The following is a 20,368-nucleotide window of genomic DNA, read 5'->3' on the forward strand; positions in this document are numbered from 1 at the left end:
CTGCTTTTTGCCAGACCACATAATACCATCTTATTTAACAAAGCATGTTTTTTGTCCTCCTCCTGACTTTTCCCAGCACTGCATATAGCTCTCCACACAGCCTTACTAGTGCTAAGTAGCGGGAAGGATTATTTTATGTGTTTTGTGGGCTACAGTGCTGTTTGCGTATTCTGTATGGCATTTGCCTCTTTTACAACAGTGAGACATTGACCCACTATAAGCCCCCCTTCCAGATAGCATGGCATGAACTATAGCAAGGCTACAGTTGGGGAATTTTCCACAAGTAAACTCTTTTGTCAATGAAAACAGGTACGTATCTATGCGATGCAAGTTCTTCCTTCATGTGTTACAAGCAGTTTGCTTTTGAGACTTTAATCTCATTGGGACCAGGGTATTTCACATCAGGGAAAGCTACATAATAGCAGTTCCAGTTTTCCAAAATATTTCAGTATCCCTTCTCATTCTAATGTGTGCTTCGATCTGACCAACTGCTCTGTCGCTTTTATTGTGGCAAAGATCCAATGATGGGGTGTTAACATCCCTGGTTTCTGATACTGGTTTCTACATCTTTGCAGGTTTGTACCATAGTGGGAATTTCTCCCTGACTTTTGCTGGTATTGTCCAGGACATGGTTATAATTTGAGATGAGAACGGATCAGCTAACTTAAGCCTTCCAGATGGTGCTTCTCCTTTACCTTGCAATCGCTACCTCCTTTTCTTCTGCAGCTTCTTAAGGGGTAAAGAATTCCTCCATATGGTCCAGGTGTCTTGTTAAAGGCTTCAGCCACCAACAGAGGAGCAAGTCAGTCCTCTAGGGTAACAAAGACAATATCTGACACCAATCTTAATCTTTTTATTAGTTGTTCTAGCAAACTGCCCTTTTTCTTTAGGAAAAATGCGAGCAAGGTCCTGCTTCCAGGAGAGGCTTCCAGAGTTGTGAGAGTGGCTCTTGCTGCATCAGAGTCGGAAGGCCTCAGTTCCTGCTTCTGCAGAGGCTCCAGTGCAAAGACAAGAGCTAAAGAAGTCATTTGTTTCTCACAGCTGCTCCCATACTGGTGCTGAGATGACACACCATTTGCCTGCTCTGTGCACCCTTCTGGTCTTGCCTTTGCCGTATTCTGGACATAGTGCACTGCAGGCACCGGTTTATCATTTTTCAGAAAGGAGCAGGATACGATGAGCAAGGTCAGGCTCAGAGCTGGAACGATAAAGGTGGTAGCACTACACCACAGGACTTTATTATTAAGTCTATTTCAAAGGATATTTCCCACAATAGTATTTTATTCTCACACTCATGGAGTTCTAGAAAGACCCTTAGGTTCAGCTCTTGCCCTTTTCTTTTGACCCTCCACCCTAAGATCTACAAAGACAAAGTTGGGTTTGGGACAGATATAATTCTGTGTATCAGAAATGTTTTTAGCTATGAGACAGCTGAATATTTTCAGCACATGAGAAAACTCGGGTAAATAAAACACAAGCATCTGGTCAGAACAGTGCATTAGGTTTTGAGGGACAGCGGTGTCATAATTTGCATCAACGAGGCTGAATGTTAAAAGCCCGCTGTGAACCTGTCTTTTTACAGCCTGTGGAGACCTATCTAGTACCTTCAAAATGCCTAACTATAATACAGCTACAACTTTCTTCTTCATAGGTAATATTTCATAATGATCAGCATGTTGTGCTTGGTTAGGGTGAGTGTCAGAGCCTGGTTGTACCGTTACGTTAGCATATCTGAAAACCTAACCCATGTGCAAAGCTCCAGACGATGTGATTTACATCATCTTTGTAACTACGTTACTCACACAGATTGAAAAAGAAAGTCCCTGCTCTGAGGACCTTGCAATCTACTTTTAAAAAGTGTAATGTAAACAACAGGAGCTGAGAGAAGGGAGTAGAAATGGGAGGCAATGTTTGAGTGACGCGATGTCAGAGTTGATGAGAAAATGGAAGAGCTGAAAGTTATTAAACAGATTCTTTGGTCTGGTGCTTTCTCCAGGGTGAAATCCTAGCGTTAGTGAATGCACATCACTGCTGCTGGAGCCAGGATTTCCCCTGTAAGATTTCCCCAGTGGTTTCTCATTTGTCTTTTTTATATCATTTTCATTCCATGCCTTCAGTCTATTACAGTAATTGCTTGAAAGCATGCAAAATTAACTTAAGGAAATCCAATTTGTAAGGAAGAAATAAGAAAGGACTCCGTATTAGGAAGTGCAAATGAGCAATTTCCAGTATAGTGCACGCAGATGGTCAGCTAAGCCTGTTGAGTATTGACAGTTCTTTCTGTAAAACAGCTATTTTCACCTTTCTTTTTCACGACAGTGCAATATCAAGGGAAGGAGCCTTGATTTGCACAGACACTCCATACCGCTTATTCAATAACCGATGATTACTAGAAAATTACATTTTGCCAAGTAATAATGGTTATTTCCCAACCTGCCTCGGAAAAAATGGGTTAGTTAATATCACAAATTCTTATGCTGTATTTCTGGTTAAGTCTCTATTTAAAAGCTTTTTCTATAGCTTGACATGGATGTAGAGTTAAAGTTCCTGAAAGCCTTTCTGGCTGTGCTGTTCAGTGGGACTTTCTAGGACTTTCTAGCTGGGCAGCCAGTAGATGCGGATTTGCGCTCTGCAGCCAGCCAGCCTTCCCCGATGCCTCCAGGACCTGCTGGGGAGGGAAGACACCGAAGTTACCAATATGGAGAGATAAAAGAAAAATGTGGAGCTGGTGGGCGTTCGCATCCCTAGTCCCTTGGTTGGCCGTGGACTCCGGTGTTCCCTTTCTCCCTAAGATGCTCACTCCACTCCCTTGACCGGAACCTGCTAAACTCCTGTTCCTTCTCTTACTGTCTTACCTTATTGCCCTCTTCTATAATCTGTTTGTGTTCACCACAGGCCTAGACTGCTCTCCCTCAGTTTTCCCTACTTCATTCCTTAATCGTCCTGCTCTGCTTTGCATTTCTTGTCTAAAATATTTTTCCAATAACTCCCAGGTCTTCAAAGTAGTCTGTTTTACTCATCACTTTGCCAAACCCCTTGCCACGCTGTGCCAAAGTTAGCAGCATACTTCCGTACTTTGCAGTTTAAATCATAACACAGTTAGAAGTTCACCTATTATTTCAGTGATTCATTTTCATTGTACTCTCCACAAGCTTATCTCGAGATCAACTCTTCTCTAAATTATTGCTTCTCTGAAGAGGCAGTAGGTGCCATGTGCTGCCTGGGGTACCTGTGGGGCCAGGCAGCCTATGTGGGTACAGCCAGAGGCTGCACCTTGTCCCCAGGCCTGTTGGCTCATTTTACACATCCCAGCGAAGCTGTGGCTTTTGTGGCTGAAGAAGAGGGCTCTCACCTACGAATGCTTTGCTGTGAGGACTCAGTTTGGAACAGGAAGGCTTCTGAAACAACCCAAACTTCAGGTCAATCTGAAGAAAAAAATCTGAACTGCTTTTAGGAGCTCTTAGGAAAGGCTGAACTTTAAAAGTAAAAGTCAGCTTTAATTCCTCTCAAGTGGCGCTGAGATATCTGACCTTAGCCATGCCTGGCCTCGGTGCCAGTCACGACTAGATTCCCGACTGCCCTGCAGAGCAGTAAGAAGGAATACAAGATGTCTGAGAGGTATTTGTATGGACTAACCTCGCCTAAAAAGAAGAAGTAGCCTAGGGTTTTTTTGTAGTCATCAAGGAAAAAGATGCTCTTCCAGAGAAGGATTCCAGGCAGTTGCCTTCTGGAGGAGCTACTGTCTTGGGAGAGCCCGAGGGATTGGCCTTATGGGGCTAGAGTTAGAGTTCCTGAATACATCACCCCTTGTCACTTAGTCCTTTTATCTAACTGTAACTGATTTACTGGGTCTTAGCCCATTAAATAACAAAACACTGGGAAAACCCGAAATCCCCAGGAGTAGCTGCTTAGCAATGTGTGAGTAATGGCTTAGCTGGGTTTTAGTCAGGTTAATATAAAATGAGGTGAACAAAATTCGTCAGAGGTGAGAAGTCAGAAATGAAAAATGAGCCAGGCTTTCCCTTTTCGGAGTGGTGTGAATTCTTCCTGTCCTTGTTGCACTGCTCTCTATTTGCGTTTTGTATCACGTGCCTGAAATTTTACATAAAGTTCCTTCTATGTGTGGAGGAAGAACCTCATTTGTCTGTGGCGGCTTCCCTCAACTGCTATGGATCATGTTCCACATTTACCGCAAGTCAGGTCTCCGTGAGCACCACATGTAGGAGCTCTGAAATACAGTTTATCACTATCTTTTTAGTCATAAACCCTCTTCTGAGGTCAGAAGAGTGGAATTTAGCAAAGAAAATAGGAGTCATCCAAGAAATGTCTTGCCTTGTTCAGCAAGCTAAATCTGTCTTCTAACAGTCCCTGTACGTACAGCTTCCCCCGTCCTCACGGTGCATTGAACAGCCTCGCTGAGGTTTCTCAGGTGCTCTATGCGTTAGCTACAGGCCTTACCCCTCTCCCGCCTGCTCTGTCACTACGTGCACAAAGTCCGTCTGCTTACTCAGGGGGCTTCTGTCTCTCTCATCACTCCAGTATCTGAACACTATAATCCTCATTTAAGAGCTGAAGGAATTATAAGGATAACGCAGCTAAACTATTTAACCTGAGGTGAGAAGTCAGCAATGAAGCATTAATCACAGTCCTCCACAAGGTCAAATCATTATTTAACATTACTTTTGAATTCCTTTATAAACAGGAATACAAATGATGCTTTGCTACACTGCACAAATGCCCGTGCTGGATGCTTATATGACTGAAGGGAGAGCAGACAAGCAAGCAGACATCAGCGTTAGAGGATGCCCTGACTACAAGGTTAGCTCTACATGAAGTAAGACTTCTGGCACCAGATAATCGAATCAAGATTTCCCAGAATGTCTCTCTGCCCTTTCAGGATGATCTTTATTAAATATATTCTGCATTGGAGCCTTCATTTCTGTTCCGTGTGGCGTATAATCTCCTAACTTTATTTACCAAGTTAACTGCATTAGAATAACACTAGCAATGGTGTAGTCTAACAGCTCTGTCAGCTTGATGCCCTCAGACAACTGGAGCGTGGTATGATTGAGGGTTGAACCTTTGCTAGGATCCTGCAGGTCTTTGGACTTTCTGGAAACTTTGGTGACCTATTGAGACGCAGAGCTGGGGAATTAATTCCTATTTCATGCTAGTCATGGTGCAGCTGGAATCTTAATATATTTTTCATTTTGGAATAAAGGCTTTTTGAAAACAATATAGACAATATGTTAAAGATGGGCTCACATTAAAGAAACAGCTGGTTTAAGTTCAAGACATCATGTTCTATATCAAAGAAAAGCTAAACAAAGCAGTCAGGACAAATTCTTCCTTCCCCCACGTGTCTGCATGTGTTGAAAGAGGAAGCAGTATTCTGAGAACAGTCTTTCCCTCTCCTCTCGCGTGATAGTAAATTGGTATTTGCAAAGACATAAGGGGAAACGCTTCCTCTTTTCAACCGGGGGAAGCCAACCTCTCGAAATTTTGGAGACTTATGTTCTCACACCCGTTCTTCCTGCTTTGATCTAAAAAGAAGGTATCTCTGAGTAGCCAAGGTTATTTTTTTTCCTCTCCCCCAACCTGTAATGAACTGGCACAGCACATGGGACTGCCTTATCTGTGCCTTTATCATAATCTTTGAACCAGCCGATTGATTTCAGCCCCATTTGCTAGACGGTAACTTCCTGCTCGGCCATGAACATCAGCCGATGGATAGATGAAAGCAGCTCTACTGGAAGAGTGAGGAAAGGGCAGGGAAATATCAACCTTTTTCTCTTCTGACAGGAGCTGGCCAGCCAACTAGCACATGCATTGGTCATCTGAGCTATACTGTGTGTCTTTTGCCTTTCTGAAAGCCAAAAAAACCCCAAAACAAAACAGAAAAAGCTGCTACTGTGGACGGAGGGTTAGGGAACACACAGGGAGCTGAATTTTTACAGTGGAGAGGTGCACCAGACAGAGGACATTGGCTTTCATTAGGATCAGAACTCACAGAGCAGCTTTGGTGAGAGATGAAAGCACCAGTGCAGCAAAATGCCTTAAAAAACCAAAATGTAAATGCTTCCCCATTTTTCCATATTCCACATTAAACCAAAATATGATGAAAATTAAAAAGTACAGACAAAACGTGTGCAGATGACGTATAGCTGAGCGGTACAAAGACTCAATGCCTGTTCTCCTTATGTTTCCTTCCTGCAACAGTTCCCAAGAAGTGAGTATTTATGCATTAATTAACAAACCTCAAAACTATAGCCAAAAATTTTGCAATTCCCACATCAAGTTATGATTTACAGACAACTCCACTCGCGGCAAGTTACTTTTGCTGACTGAATTTAATTTTTCACTCTTATTTTGATGTAATAACACACACAAAATAATTTGTGTCACTCAAAATTAGCACACAGTGCAAAGGTCGCACTTTATGACCTGATGTTGGTGTGGACATAGCCTTCATATGCACAAACACGGCTACGCAGGCGAGATTGTATTACGTAGCACGGGAGTCACATCAATCTGGATTTACTTTTTTTCAATTGAGAATATGTATCAGTAGATATATAAGATGAACCTACCTTTTAACTCCCACTTTCTTCTTCGCAAAACTGCGAAGTTTTCCACAGACTTCAGCGGACTCTGGATTAGGTAGGCAAAATTTAATTAGCCATAGAAACTGCAGGGCAGAGGCTCAGGGGACTGAGGAATACCTGAACATAGAGGGCTCTCTGGCAGTGCACTGGTACGTTCCCATTATCCTTAGCAGTGAAGTACGAGTAACACCTTGCAATGCAAAACACACTGAATATCTGTGTTTGCTTTATTCATACCAAGTTCATACTACCATAACAACTTTACAATTTCACATCAGGTAAAAAAATATTCAATAGAAAGATTTTGCCACTAGGGATATCCTTAAGAAATACACACAATTTCTCATTAAAAAAAAAAAAAAATCAGATCAAGTCTTTCTTTACAAAATACGATTGTCTTTTACAAACCTGAGACAATATGCCATTTTGATTAGCTTTTGCAATAAATAGTTCAAAGTTAAATTAACTACTATTATATATATATATTTTCTTTTTAAATGAATGTCATAATACAGTCCTAGGTATTGCTACAAATTAAGAGTGAGCCACTACAAACAGTGGCAAAAATTACGTATCATTTAATTCCTCATTTATAGTCAAGTTTCTTGTGCTTTAAAAAAAACAAGACGACTCTGTCAACAAGTCCGTGTACACATCTTCGTATATGAATTTTTACTGTCTTAAGAATGCAGCAATAAGAAGATAAACTCAACAGCCCATTTGCTTTTCTTTTGGTCTGAGTGAAGCATGAGGAGTGCATTTAGGCCTTTTCTGAAGCTGGCAGTATTCTTTAATCAGAATCTTGTTCAGAGTCCTGAAGGTGCTCTGTTGTCTTGCTGGCCTCATCCCCTGTCTCATCACTTTGATTTCTGGATTCTTCTGAAATGACAGTTAGCTTGTCGTAAAAGAGATGTTCTTCTTGTGGGAGTGGAGAAAAAAACTGCGAACCACTGGGAGGCTTGCTCAGAAACTGTGAGGGAAAGAGGAAACAAGAATTAGGCTGCACCAGCCATCCATCCTGTTTGCCTGGAAATATGTTTTATATTGTTTTCCACACATCGATTGGCTTTCTCAATCCTTAGAAGTCCCAGAGTGGCGACAATGTAATAACCTCTCTGCTCGCTTTAACATCCTGTGTAAGGCTTGGAAGCAAGTCAGAGGTGCCTTTATTTGGAAGAAGATACCCCAGGGCTTAGTGACTTCTTTGGAATATAAACTTCCTTAAAAAACCAAAATACCTAGGTTTTGTTTGGAAACAAAAACTAAAAACAGTGACTTGACTGTAGGTGAAGGAGTTCACAGAGAGATTCGTCAAACAGCTCCAAAAGATGTGAATTGTTCCTGCCATCTCAGAGACCTGTCTGCTCAGACAGCAAATAGTGACGCTTTAAATGTCAACATAAACCATAACCATTTAGTCAAGCAAAGGAGAGGGAGGGAGACTGGCGGCGCTATGCAGTTCAGTGAGAACAATGACTTAATTTGAGTACCGAAATATCACAACTTCCTCCCACTCCCTGTTCTATTAATAAGATGGAACTGGCCTCAAAAATCAACATGGACTTCGCAGGGTGTCATGACTGTATTTTGAATGTCAACACGAGAACAGCACACCTACTCAACACAGTAATGACATGTCAAACACTCATTTTGGCAGCTGAAGCGGCAGTTCATTTTATTGGTAGCGGCTGGAGGAGTACAACTGCGTTTTGTTCTTCTGACCTGACCCCTGTCTATTACTTTAGTGCATTTTACATAAGAAACCAGCTGCTCTATCAGGAGTCCTGTTCCCTGTAATTGCAAAAATAAATACTAATATTATTAGACCTTTTTCTAGCAAACTGTGATTTGAAACATTCTGTCAGTAACCTGCAAGCTCAAATGTTCATGTAGTGAAGCCACTGCCTTTGATAATCATCATTTTAGGTAAGCACGACTGACCTTTGATTACTGATTAACCACTACAACCTACTAGCACAAAATGAAAATTCCCCCTTTCTTGTGAGAAACCTGTGAGCAAAATGAAATTTGACCATATCCTGTACTGATCAGAGCAATGCCACCTTCCCAACAGCCAAGCTCCAGGCTCAGCAAACGACTGTGTGCTGAGCATGCGCTCAACTTAAAGCACACGACAATTGCCGAGTCAGCTGCAAAGCCTTAGTCCGCTGAATCTCTAAATGAGTCAAAATGAAAGACCCAGAGAAACTGCAGGAAACTCAGAGGAGTAGAGGTTGCTGACTTTAGTGTACGTAAAGCTCTGTATAGCCTTGTTTCTTGGAGGAGGTTCTGATACAGCCCTTTTAAGTTGCTCTATGGGTAACAGGGTCAGGGGTATTCCCCAACAGTAATGGCTAACATTCAGTGCTCTCATTTCATCGTGAGTTTTCAGATTTCACTACATTCCTCACTTGAGTTAAAACTCGTTATTATATTTGCCAAAGAACTTTGTTTCAGGAGAACAAATGTGCAATTTTAAGTCTAAAATGAGATAGTGGAGACAGCTCAGTTGTTCACTATCTATAAGGGGGAACTGAAGGTTAACACCTGTTATTCTCTCACTTTAAAACAAAAGAAAACATCCTGTTTCTAAGCCATATAAAGCTTCATATTACAAATTAGGCAGTCGCTTTAGGATTAAAAGACCATGCCAAGTTTTAAAGTATTTAAATATTTTGGACCATTCTGTGCAGAACAATTCAGAATGGCAGTATTTTAGAGTTTATTATACATCAGCATACCGCAAAAGGAAGTCAAACTTCACTGCTTCTTACTTATGTCTATGCAGCGCCACAGAACAGGATGAAAAAAAATGAGGTAACATTCATGCAAAATTTAAGGCCTTCTAATGCCAGAATTTAAATACTAAACAAACTAACTTCCACTACCTTTCTCACACTGAAAAGTAGGTTCCTTTGCCAGCTTTTTCCAAAGTTCACGACTTCATCATTTACGCTTATTTGAACAGCTTTTTACATTTGGCAGAAGAGTGAGTTTTACCATCCACAGCAAGTGTATGACGACAGATAACAAGCATTGCTCCTTAGAGTCTAAAACCCCCTCAGAACAGTCTGTGCTTTACAGATGACTTACAATCAGGTGCAAATGGAAGAAGGCAAAATAAAAGAAGCTCTAAAGGTTTGGGCACCGAGAGCCTTTGAAAGGCAGGCGGTTCTGCTGAAAAGGCTGATTTTAATTGTGCTAGGTAGAAAACAAACCTCTTTCAAGTGTTGTGGGAAAATATACGAAGGGCAGAAAACATGTTTGGTGAGTCGATATAGATACAAAAAGGAAAAGAAACAAACAGGAACGGATATTACAACGACCAACATCGATCCTATAAGGATGGTCACGATTACCCACACAGGAGTTACACCTGCAAGAGACAAGAAAAAAAAAGAAATTTAAACTGTGATTATTAATTTCTGAATATATTCTTTCATATTATCACTTCCTCTACGGAATTAAAAAAAAACAAAACAACAAACTATTACAAAATTGTAACTGCAAACATAAGTCTTTGTTTCCAAATGCAAAATACCTCTTAGCTCTTAAATTTTTAGTCTGAATAGGCTGAGGAAGTTGTCAATAAAGTAAGCTTTATTTATATGTATTTATTATATATTACATATTTATAAGCCATCATATTTAGACATTTACAGTTACACATACCAGTGATTCTACATGCAATACTAGGCAAAGGATTAAAGGAAAAAAGACGAACAGAACCATCCATAGGGTGATATCATGTAAAAAGCTATTCTACACTCTTTGGTGTTTCAGGAGTGTAGGAGCTGACACATAACACTACCAGTGTATAGGCTTCCACTTCTCTTTTAAAGAAATCTGTAAAAATGTCAGCAAAGTAAAGACAGCAAGGGAAAAAGTCTGTAAAATTCTAAACTATGGAGCCTTTAAAAAAATTACGTCATGCACGGGGATTTCACAACAGGAAATGGGAATGAAGATGTATCCATACATCACTGTATGAATGTTTTAAACCAACCTATGCTTGGTAAGCACTGTTCTAGCCACGAACTAACAAGCAACACCACCACCAAAACTCACCTGCAATTCAATTACAGTGCATGCAGATAATACACGTGGAAAAAAATATATGAGGAAACCTTTTATGAGGAAAAACATGTGAGAAACAGGTTAACCCAGCAGCTTCCTCAGGCTTCCCCAGATGGCTTCCTCATCAACTTTCTGCAAGTTATCCGAGGGTGTAAGTTACTTGAAATACACATTATGCCTGTGAAAAAGACACTTTCTAGGACTCTATTCTTTCTTTTAACTAAGGACTCCGATAACAGGGTCAGACTACGTGGTGGTTATTGCTGGGCTCCACAGACAGCAGCTAAGGTAGCATGGCGGGAAAGGAAAGCGCTTTTGGTACTTAACTGCCTTCAAAATGAAAAGGAAAGCATCGAGACAAAATAATTGTTTATATTATTAATAACTGCTGTGTATCACAGAGAAACAGCATCATGGCCTAGCCTCATGACAGACACTGGCAATATCGCCACAGATGAAGCAGACTGCAACACAGGGTCCAATTCCCTTCTCAGTTACAGATACACGGAACAAAGGCTTTCCCAGGATAACGTATACAGCTAACGGTAAAAGAAATTCAGGCACGCAGTGTGACCAGTGAAGAGCCTATGCTCCATGTAACTCTGATTATCAGGCCTCTGCACCAAAGTAAAGCATCATGCCATCAGTGCTACATTGCTTGTAGTTTTCACTTCCACCAAGCAATACTAAAGTAACAAACACATCCATTTTTGGAAGGTTTACACCTTACACCAATTTTCGTTTCGAATGGCTTTGCACACTTCCTAGTCCCCTACAGCACGTGTCCCATTGCGATGCACCAGATATTACCGTTGTGGGTTGTCTGCTCACAAAGCTCGCCGCTCAGTTCCCCTGTTTTGTTCCACTCGGGGATAACTGCTTGCACTTGAATACAATATGTGGTCCATGGCTCCAACAGAGATAATATTTCAGAGTTATGTTTAGTATCTATGTGAGTTACCTAATAACAGAGGAGAATACAAAAAAATTTGAAAAGCACGAGTCCAGCGAATGGGCTAGCTGAGTAATTAAAATTACATTTAGTAGGACAAATCCTAGCAGTTGTAGCTGGAATGTGAATAAGGCTTTTAAAGACAGCAGGAAATGCCCTGCCTGTGTCACATAACTGGTAACTCTACATTGATTTCACCTGTAGTTAGACTGTGAAACCACTCAAACCACTGACTTTCTGGCTGCTTTTAGCAGCATTAATGAAGTTTCAGGCTACAGAGGCCTACAGAGATGTGATAAATGAGATCTGCTTGCAGAGAGAAACAATTGCCTAAGCAAATGAGATCAACTAAGAGTGCTGTCACAGATGAACATAATTTAATTTGAGATGAAGCAAATAGGATGGATGATCTAGACAAAAGAAAGTAAAAGACAGAGAAAGAAAAAGGCCTGTGGAAGCTATTAGGTGACCGACAGCAGATGCAACTTGCTGTTTAGAGGCATAACTGGTTATGTCCTTGTAACTATACGGTCCCTGCAGAGTATAGGAATCCCTACAACATGCCCCATTACATAGTAACAGATTCTTTCTCAGCGTGGGAAGACTCTACAGCTAGGTTTCAACATTTTGAGCAAACATCCACTTCAAAAAACAACGCATGAAGTTACATAGTCTATGCCTTTTTCTTCTTTGATCCCTATGGAAATTTATAAAATCCTAGAATCAATCGTTTAGGTTGGAAAAGACCTTTAAGATCATCAAGTCCAACTGTTAACCTAGCACTGCCAAGTCCACCACTAAACCATGTCTGTAAGTGCCACATCTACACGTCTTTTAAATACCTCCAGGGATGGGGACTCAACCACTTCCCTGGGCAGCCTGGTCCAGTGCCTGACTGCCCTTTCGGTGAAGAAATTTTTCTCATATCCAACCTAAACCTCCCCTGGAGCAACTTGAGGCCATTTCCTCTCGCCCTATCACTTGTTACTTGGGAGAAGAGACCGACCCCCACCTCGCTACAACCTCCTTTCAGGTAGCTGTAGAGAGCAATAAGGTCTCCCCTCAGCCTTCTTTTCTCCAGGCTAAACCACCCCAGCTCCCTCAGCCGCTCCTCATAAGACTTGTGCTCTAGGCCCTTCACCAGCTTCATTGCCCTCCTCTGGACACGCTCCAGCACCTCAATGTCCTTCTTGTAGTGAGGGGCCCAACACTGAACACAGTACTCGAGGTGCGGCCTCACCAGTGCCGAGTACAGGGGCACCATCACCTCCCTGGTCCTGCTGGCCACACTAGTTCCGATATAAATACCATAATTTCTTTTAGTTTGGGAATTGAAAACCAGTCTGGTTTTTGGGAAATGATGATCCCTCATTCTCTGGAACTGAATGCCAAAGAATTTTGCAGGGTAACAAATACAAATCAGAATTATATGTAGTAGAGTCCTATTATATGAAAATTGTACTGATGTACAAAGCACTAATTATACTGTGACTGATACCTTCCAGTAAAGAGCTTCCTTTTTTCTGTAATAGAACTCATGACCCTATAATTAATATATTACTTATGATCTTTCTCCATGCATTTTGAGCTGAGTAACAGATCTGTCTGTGGAAGAGGCTGTCCATGAGAGGAAGAAAGTGAATTACAACTGATAGAAATTGAAGAGGTGAAGGTGACCACAGTTAATGTAAGGCCCCAGTCATGCTGGTATTCAAAGCCCAGAGTCTCACGAAGAGCACAAATACTTGAATGACATGAAATTTGAATCCAAGTCAGCTTATTGCCATGATCACAGATACTGCTGATGTTACAACTTCTAATTTACCCTTGCTTGTATATGTGAAATACAGAGATTTGGTGGGGCAGACTGCATCACAAATAAATCATCACTAAACTGAGGGAATAAACACTCATAACCTAGCAGTTATTTCTAATTATGAAAAGAGCAAATTATATCCATTCTATTGTTTAACTACACACCTATCTGCCATTTGCTCTGAACACCAGTTGTCGTGACTAGACTTTATTACACTGTAATTAATAGAGAGGCATTTTTACTTCAGTACTGTTAGCTTTCAGAGCTTCATCAGTACGGTATTTTACCAAGAAAAGCATTTATCAAAGTCACGGAGTCACAACATCCAGGAAGCCCAAGTTACCTTTGTATTGCTGCCTTTCTTCCGGTACAGTATTCTGTACTTCCACGAGCCGTAATATTGCTTTAGAGGCCACTTGTCATGTTCATGTTCAGCAAAAGGGCCTAAGAAATCCACATGCAGGGACCCAGACTCAGACTTCACTTTTACATCAGGTGGCCCAATGACTGCTACATATTAGAGTGGTGGAAGAGAAGAAAGAATGGAATTCAGTTTGACGTTCTTTTCAATTTGACATTTTTATACAACCTATGACAATTCACGTTTTAAATAATTTTATCTATTAGAAGAAAGTAATTTCCTTTCATGGGTCAGGCATAAATAAATCCTTTCCTTATAGAACTGGTCTTGAAAGGGATTTATTTTTGCAGTTAAATAACAGATATTTTTGCAGACTACTTTTCCCATACACTGAATTAACTCAGTTCTCTTTTGCCACCTGTGGTGACTCCTGGGAGAGGAAGGACTATTTCTATAGGTTATTACTCACTTCTCTTTCTGGGCCAAGCTGTTGCAACATCTGTCTTTTCTGAGGAGACCCTCTAGTGAAGTGTTTTAATGTTTCTTTCACTGTGATCACTTTGAAAAAATGAAACATTTGAATTATTTCTGCATGTCTTAAGGACCGAGCTCCTTAGACTGAATATTAAATTCTCCTATTTTGAAAATGGCTTGTCCTTATTATGTTTTTGTGCCACTAACTAAATTAATTCATAAGTAGCTTAGTTATCAACTACATTGTGTGTGCAGTCAGCTCTCCATTAAAGTCTGCTGTAATTCCAACAAACAACTCTGCCTTGGCTGCCTCTACTGAAGTTCTGCCTGGCTACAGCCACACTATCAAGTGTCTAAGAAAGGAAGAGCTCAATACACAATTTTGCATTCCTCTAGAAATATGTGTTTCTTTAATTAAAAATAATTTAAAAAAAACCCATCTACTTGTTGGACCATGCCTTCATATAATGCTCATGAATATGTTGTTGAACTCGCAAAAAATAATGTGAGGATGGTCTTGGTGACTCTGATTTTCTTAGGCAATTCCTACAACACAGCATGGAATTTCTTACAAAAGCACTAGCAGAAATAATAACACAGAAAGGAATATCAGATATTTTTATCATGATGCCCTGCTCAGATCAGCTATGACAACATTAAAAATCCTCACGTCCTCCTCAGAGATTTGGCCAGTTGGCCAGTACTCCCAGGTCTTTCTTTCCAGGTAGTTTTATATCCAGATTTTCTCAGTTCAGGAATAAGCTGCCTTTCCAAAGCCAAGCCTGCTCTGAAGACCACATACTCTTCCAAATATATGTCAAACTACAACTCTGTTAATGATTTACACGTTTGCTCTCTGCTCTGAAAATCCATCCATACTTTTTGTGTTACACTTTCTTTTGGCCGAAATTTATACTTGCAATGTTGTGTTTTTTTGGATTTTGGGTATTTTTTTGAGCTATGTTTCACTGCTTCTGTTCTACGCAGATTAAATTATATCAACATTATGCTTTTGGAGAGAGATAACCAATAAAAGCATTCTGAAAAACAAAGCTGTAAACTGTAAAATGACACTCTGAAATTCAAGGAACAGGATGATGAAATTCAAACAAATAAAGGCAGAACAAGAAAGAAAAAGATTTTTAGAAGTTTTTTTTCTCAAAGATGAGGTGTGACAGAAGCTTCCTGCATGGTTTTGTATTAACAGCTGCGAGGAGAAAAAAGCCTTGGGTAACATTAACTACATAATCTAAAATAATGTCATTTTCGCTTATGAGTGGCCTAAGAACATAGGAAATAAAGGACACTCGTTGGTAAAAACCACTCCCTCATTCCCAAGCTCAGGTGACAGCAGCATGATTAACACCTCTGTTGGGCATTCTAATGCAAGGCAGTGTCTAAATTACCTCTCACAAAAGACTGTCAAGCTTCACTAAGGGAATGGCAATAGTGTGCACTGAAGATTTCTTGACTAAAAATTAATCTTTCATTGTGATTTTTTTTTTAATTAAAAAAAAAAAAAGAAAGCTTTTTGCCTGACACAGCAACGAAGAAGAAAGTAATTGAGCTTATTTAGATACACAGGAAGTCTGAATCCTTGAAGAGAAGCTCTCCCAGGCTGAAAAATATAAATGAAGCCTTATTTTAAGGGGGAAAAAAAAAAAACATTGAACAAACCCTCAAAGGATGTTTCAAGTACCAATACTAACACCTACTATAATAGTGAACCTACTATGCTTTCTGACAGCAACTTCTGCCTTCAAAAAATGGAAGTGTTACAACCAAGATTTTATAGTTCCATGTAATTAAATTTAAAAATGATCTGCATGCTCTCGCTTTTCTTACGGAGCCAAATTGTAAAGGTGCATTAATAGCAGGCAATATCTTTTGTGGAAGGTTAGCAAAAGGCTTACTGTCATCCATTGGTTTAAATCTGACGGTCACCCAGTCTGAATGGTTCTCTTCTGACTCCGCTCTGACTTGTACGATGTAGTCTCCATAAGCAGACAGAGAAGAGACATCGCACTCTGTGAGTCTCAAGTTTGTGCTCATATTTTCGTATGTGTTTTCAGGGAAATTGATGCTGTATGGAAGAGAAACAAAATGTACGTGATGGGCAAATTATAACTGACTAAATGTCTTTCCTCTCAATTAACTGGAAAAGTGGCCCATCTGTTTGTTAAGACCAGTTATGACTCATGAACAAGAAAAATTAAATCCAGTGTATAAGAAATATCATTACTAGTGCATACACATACATTAAGCATTTTATACGCATCTATAAATCCGTGATAAAGTTAGATATTTGAATTATTATTCAGCGAATAGATGCCCTTTTCTTGACAATGGCTACAAGACTTTATTCAACAGGCAGTAGTTATCAGACAAGTCTGCAAATATTAAGACAATATCGCTACGCACGGCTTTGCTGTCTAACTCGGACTTTGTTCAGAATTGTCTAAGATATGTATATAAGGAAAAGCCAGAGAAAATAGAGCCTGAGAACTGACTGGGAACCGTACAATAAATGACATTCTTTCTGTTTTGCATCAAGAGCCCACCTAGGAACGTAGCGATCAACAGGTAATTGCCACAAGAACCCAGAAAAATCTTCTTTTGACTAAGATGGCCCACACCCTCAGTTTGGGGATTTTTCCCCAGCACGCACCTGCCTGCAGGTGCCATCATCTCCGCTTTACATCCTACCCCGTCTCGGCCACAGAATTCAACCTGCAGCAGGGAAGCGAGACCGCTGGCCCATCAGATGGTTTCCCTGTCAAGCACGGGGGCAGGCAGGGAGCCCACCGCCGGGCTGGGGAAGCGGCCGCCTGCCTCGGTGCGGCCGCACAGACCACTTTTTGCAACAGGAAAGACCGACTCGGAAGGACAGAGCGGCAAAACGAAATCAAAGCTAAATCAACCCACCAAAACCGATAAAAGGAGAACTCAGAAAACGTGTCCTAGGTTTAAGGAACCAAACAGACGAGCCACCAGCCTGCAGTTCGTCGGGCGTTTGCACCACGCGTGCAGGCAAGCTGGCTGCCTTGGTGGCAAAGCACAAAACGCTACTGGAGTGAAAGATCGGGTAAGGTCCTAATGTTCAGCAGGACTAAGTCTCTTGAATGGCAGGTAACAGCTACATGATAGAGAAAACACACAAACAGAGCTAATAACAGCCAACCTTAAAATGTGTTTCTGGTTCCAAAAAAAGTATGTACAAAGTTGCCTTGGGTGTGAAATGCATAGAAAATGCCTCTGGCCTGTTACTTAGCTCAGAAGATAAGCCTCTCACAAGCCTAAAGAAAGGGACAGCTACTCATCTTCCTATAAAAAAGGAAACAAATCACAAACACACGCAGCTGTAAAACGTGAACTAAAGCAAGCACAACTACCCCAGAACTTACCTCTTCGATTGGACAGTGTAACTTATGTTCCCTTTGTGAAACTTAGGTGCGTCCCACTGTAAAATGCTACGAAGATTAACTGAAGTAATTCTTACATTTTGGGGTTTTGGCACTATTCCAGATACTGAGGGAGCAATCAAAAACAAACAAACATTTTAGTATGTGTTCCTCCAGCGATTTCTCAGTCATCCAAAACTTAAATACAACCTTCTCTCTCTTCCTTGCCTCAGTCACTTTTTTTAAAGCAGACTTTAATGTAACTAATTTAAATCCTGATGCTTATTGTTCCTTCTGAGCTTATGCAACAATACCAAATTAGCCAGCATCAATGACTTCCAGTAAGTACAGTCTTTATGATATCATCATTTATTATGCATGACCGACTTGTTATTGCCTAAGGCTTAGGGCCCATCAGGCTACGTGCATCAATTCTCACCGAGACTGTCAAAATCAAATTTTTCTAAGTAGTGCTCCAGTAGCACTATGGAAATGACATGGGTGTGTGGATTGATTTGTTGGGTTTTTTTCTTCCAAAGAGGAACACAAACAGCCTTTCTACACAGACCTGGGTATAAGACTGAAATAATGAAGAAGAAAAAAAAAAAAATTCCACCATAAGCGTGTTTATATCATCACTGCATGGATTAGCACTGCCATTTAAAATGCTTTACTCAGTCTGTTATTAAGCCACCCTTTTGAAAAACAGAGAAAAACAAGACGTACCTTGGAAGGCAAGAGAGCTATTAAATACGCCATACAAATAGACGTATCATTAATTAGCACTCTTCACGAGTAACTAAAACACAATTGGTTTGCTTTATTGAAACTGAATAAAGGAAACCCTAAAGTACTATCGATGAACAGTCCATTACTATTATGATTTAATTATTTTAAAATAATTGTTGGTATTGAAACTAAAATAGAAAAGATTTTGGCCTGTTATTGCAACATAAACGACCAGTGCAAACAAACCCTGTCAGATCAGATTAGTGCTCAAATGCCACAGGAGTAAAACCTAATGAGATATGTTGTAAGATAAATAACCTATTTTATATGCCAATATTTGATGTATAAATACATTAAATGAACGTGCCGGCTACCCACCTTTAGCAGACGAGTTTTAAATCTAAACCCCGCTTAAATAAAAACGATTTCACAAACTCAATTCCTACAACGTTACCCTCGCACCCAACGAATCAAGTCAACTGCGCTTCACACGGTGAAGGCAGGGGCTGCTCGCTGCCCGGCACCCAGACCTCCTCCCCGGGAGACACCGTCCCCGGGCGCCCGTGGCCTCAGCGGTACCCGGGCACTCGCCGCAGGGGTCTCCGCGGGCCCACACGCCGTGCCCCCACACGCCGTGCCCCCCACACGCCGTGCCCCTTGGCGGGCATCTCCGGCCTCCTTGCTCCCACGCTTTCTCCTACCTGCAAAGCCCCCGGTACGCAGAACGCTAAGGAAGACGGGTGCAGGCAACAGACTGCAAAGACCCAGCGTGAGCGACACAGCTGGAAAAAGCCCTGGCTAGGACACGGCCTCCGATTTCTCCTCTCGGGCTGGACGTGGCCCTCGCTACCAGGGACCCTCTCCAGGGCGCTGCCCGCGCTTTGAGGAAGCTCCCTCGGCAGGGCTGGGGTAGGCTCGCAAATGCCCAGCACAAAGCACGATGCCTGTGAAGGCTCCCTTCCCCGACGGCGTTTTCTGCTTGAAAACCCTCCAGGGAAAGGTTTGTACTCGGCACCGCGGACCCGAAGGGATGACAGGACCCTTCCGTCGTCCTGTGCTTTGCAAAGGGGCGGCCTGCGCGCAGCTCACACCACAGCCTCGGGAAAGGCGCGGCCCGGGCCAGTTTGGGTGCCCGTGTCGGGGGCTCCCCGGGGCACCCGCGCCCCGCAGCCGGCGGCCGCGCTGCCCGCAGAGCGCGGGGCCGCCCCCACGCCCGCCGGTCGCCGCTGGGGCCGGCACGAGCGGCCAGAACCGAAGAGGAAAGCGCCGGCTCCCCGCCGCGGCCCTCGGGGAGAAGCAACGGCGTGGGCAGCGCGGCCCCGCCGGGCGAGGCCCCCTGCGAGGGGCGGGCGGCCGCCGGCCCTGCCCCGCTCCCCGTGCGGCGCGCAGGACGCCCGGCCGGCCGCTCACCTCCTCCGCCCCGAGCGCCCCTTGCTCCCGCCGCCGCCGCCGGCGGAGGGGCGGGGATCGGGAGGACGAGCCCCCGGCCGGGCCCCACCGCCGCCCCCCGCCAGGCCCGGGGCGGACTCACCGCAGAGCAGGAGGCAGCTGCAGAGGGCGCAGCGGAGGGCAGCGGCCATGGCGGCCCGGCCTCGGCAGCGGAGGCGCCGGGCGCTGCCCTCGCAAGCCGGGCGGCGGGGCCGCCCCGAAACCCTTCCGCCTCCCGCGGCGGGGCGGGGCGGGGCGGGAGGCGGCGGGGCCCGGCCCCCGCCGAGGGGCCCGGCCGCCCCAGCTCTTCCAGAGCCCCCCCCGCTGGCCGCGGCTGCGCTGCCGGCTCCGGAGAGCGCGGCCGGCCCTGCCCGGCGCGGCGGGGAGGCCGTCCGTCCGGGCTGCGCCCTGAAACGTGCCGGCTCCCGGCACGCAGCCTGGCAGCTGGGAGGTCAGGGGAAAGTGGATCAATAAACAACGCGTAAACAGACGTCAGATGACGCATAGCGTCACACCTGCTCCTGA

General features: G+C 43.0%; 1 protein-coding gene across 1 annotated transcript; it reads right to left on the minus strand.

Moving 5' to 3' along the window:
* Positions 1-6,814: 6,814 nt before the first annotated feature.
* Positions 6,815-20,092, minus strand: IL10RB (interleukin 10 receptor subunit beta). Its single transcript, XM_082303817.1, has 7 exons — positions 19,947-20,092; positions 17,690-17,813; positions 16,199-16,368; positions 13,794-13,960; positions 11,493-11,643; positions 9,824-9,981; positions 6,815-7,575 (listed from the first exon to the last, which is right to left on the minus strand). The coding sequence occupies exons 1-7, from the start codon at positions 19,993-19,995 to the stop codon at positions 7,396-7,398; spliced, it is 999 nt and encodes a 332-aa protein (XP_082159943.1). The 5' UTR covers positions 19,996-20,092; the 3' UTR covers positions 6,815-7,395.
* Between the last annotated feature and the right edge of the window lie 276 nt (positions 20,093-20,368).

This window comes from Platalea leucorodia (genome assembly GCF_965183815.1).
Source record: "Platalea leucorodia genome assembly, chromosome: 2".
Taxonomy (NCBI): Eukaryota; Metazoa; Chordata; class Aves; order Pelecaniformes; family Threskiornithidae; genus Platalea; species Platalea leucorodia.

Bases quoted from the DNA above. Each gene is read 5' to 3' on its own strand.
- IL10RB (XM_082303817.1), bottom strand. From the start codon at position 19,995: ATGGCCGCTGCCCTCCGCTGCGCCCTCTGCAGCTGCCTCCTGCTCTGC. The intron at 17,814-19,946 runs GTGAGTCCGCCC...TTGCTCCCTCAG, and splicing joins CAGCTGCCTCCTGCTCTGCG to TATCTGGAATAGTGCCAAAA. The intron at 9,982-11,492 runs GTAATATCTGGT...TGTCTCTTGCAG, and splicing joins TGAGCAGACAACCCACAACG to GTGTAACTCCTGTGTGGGTA.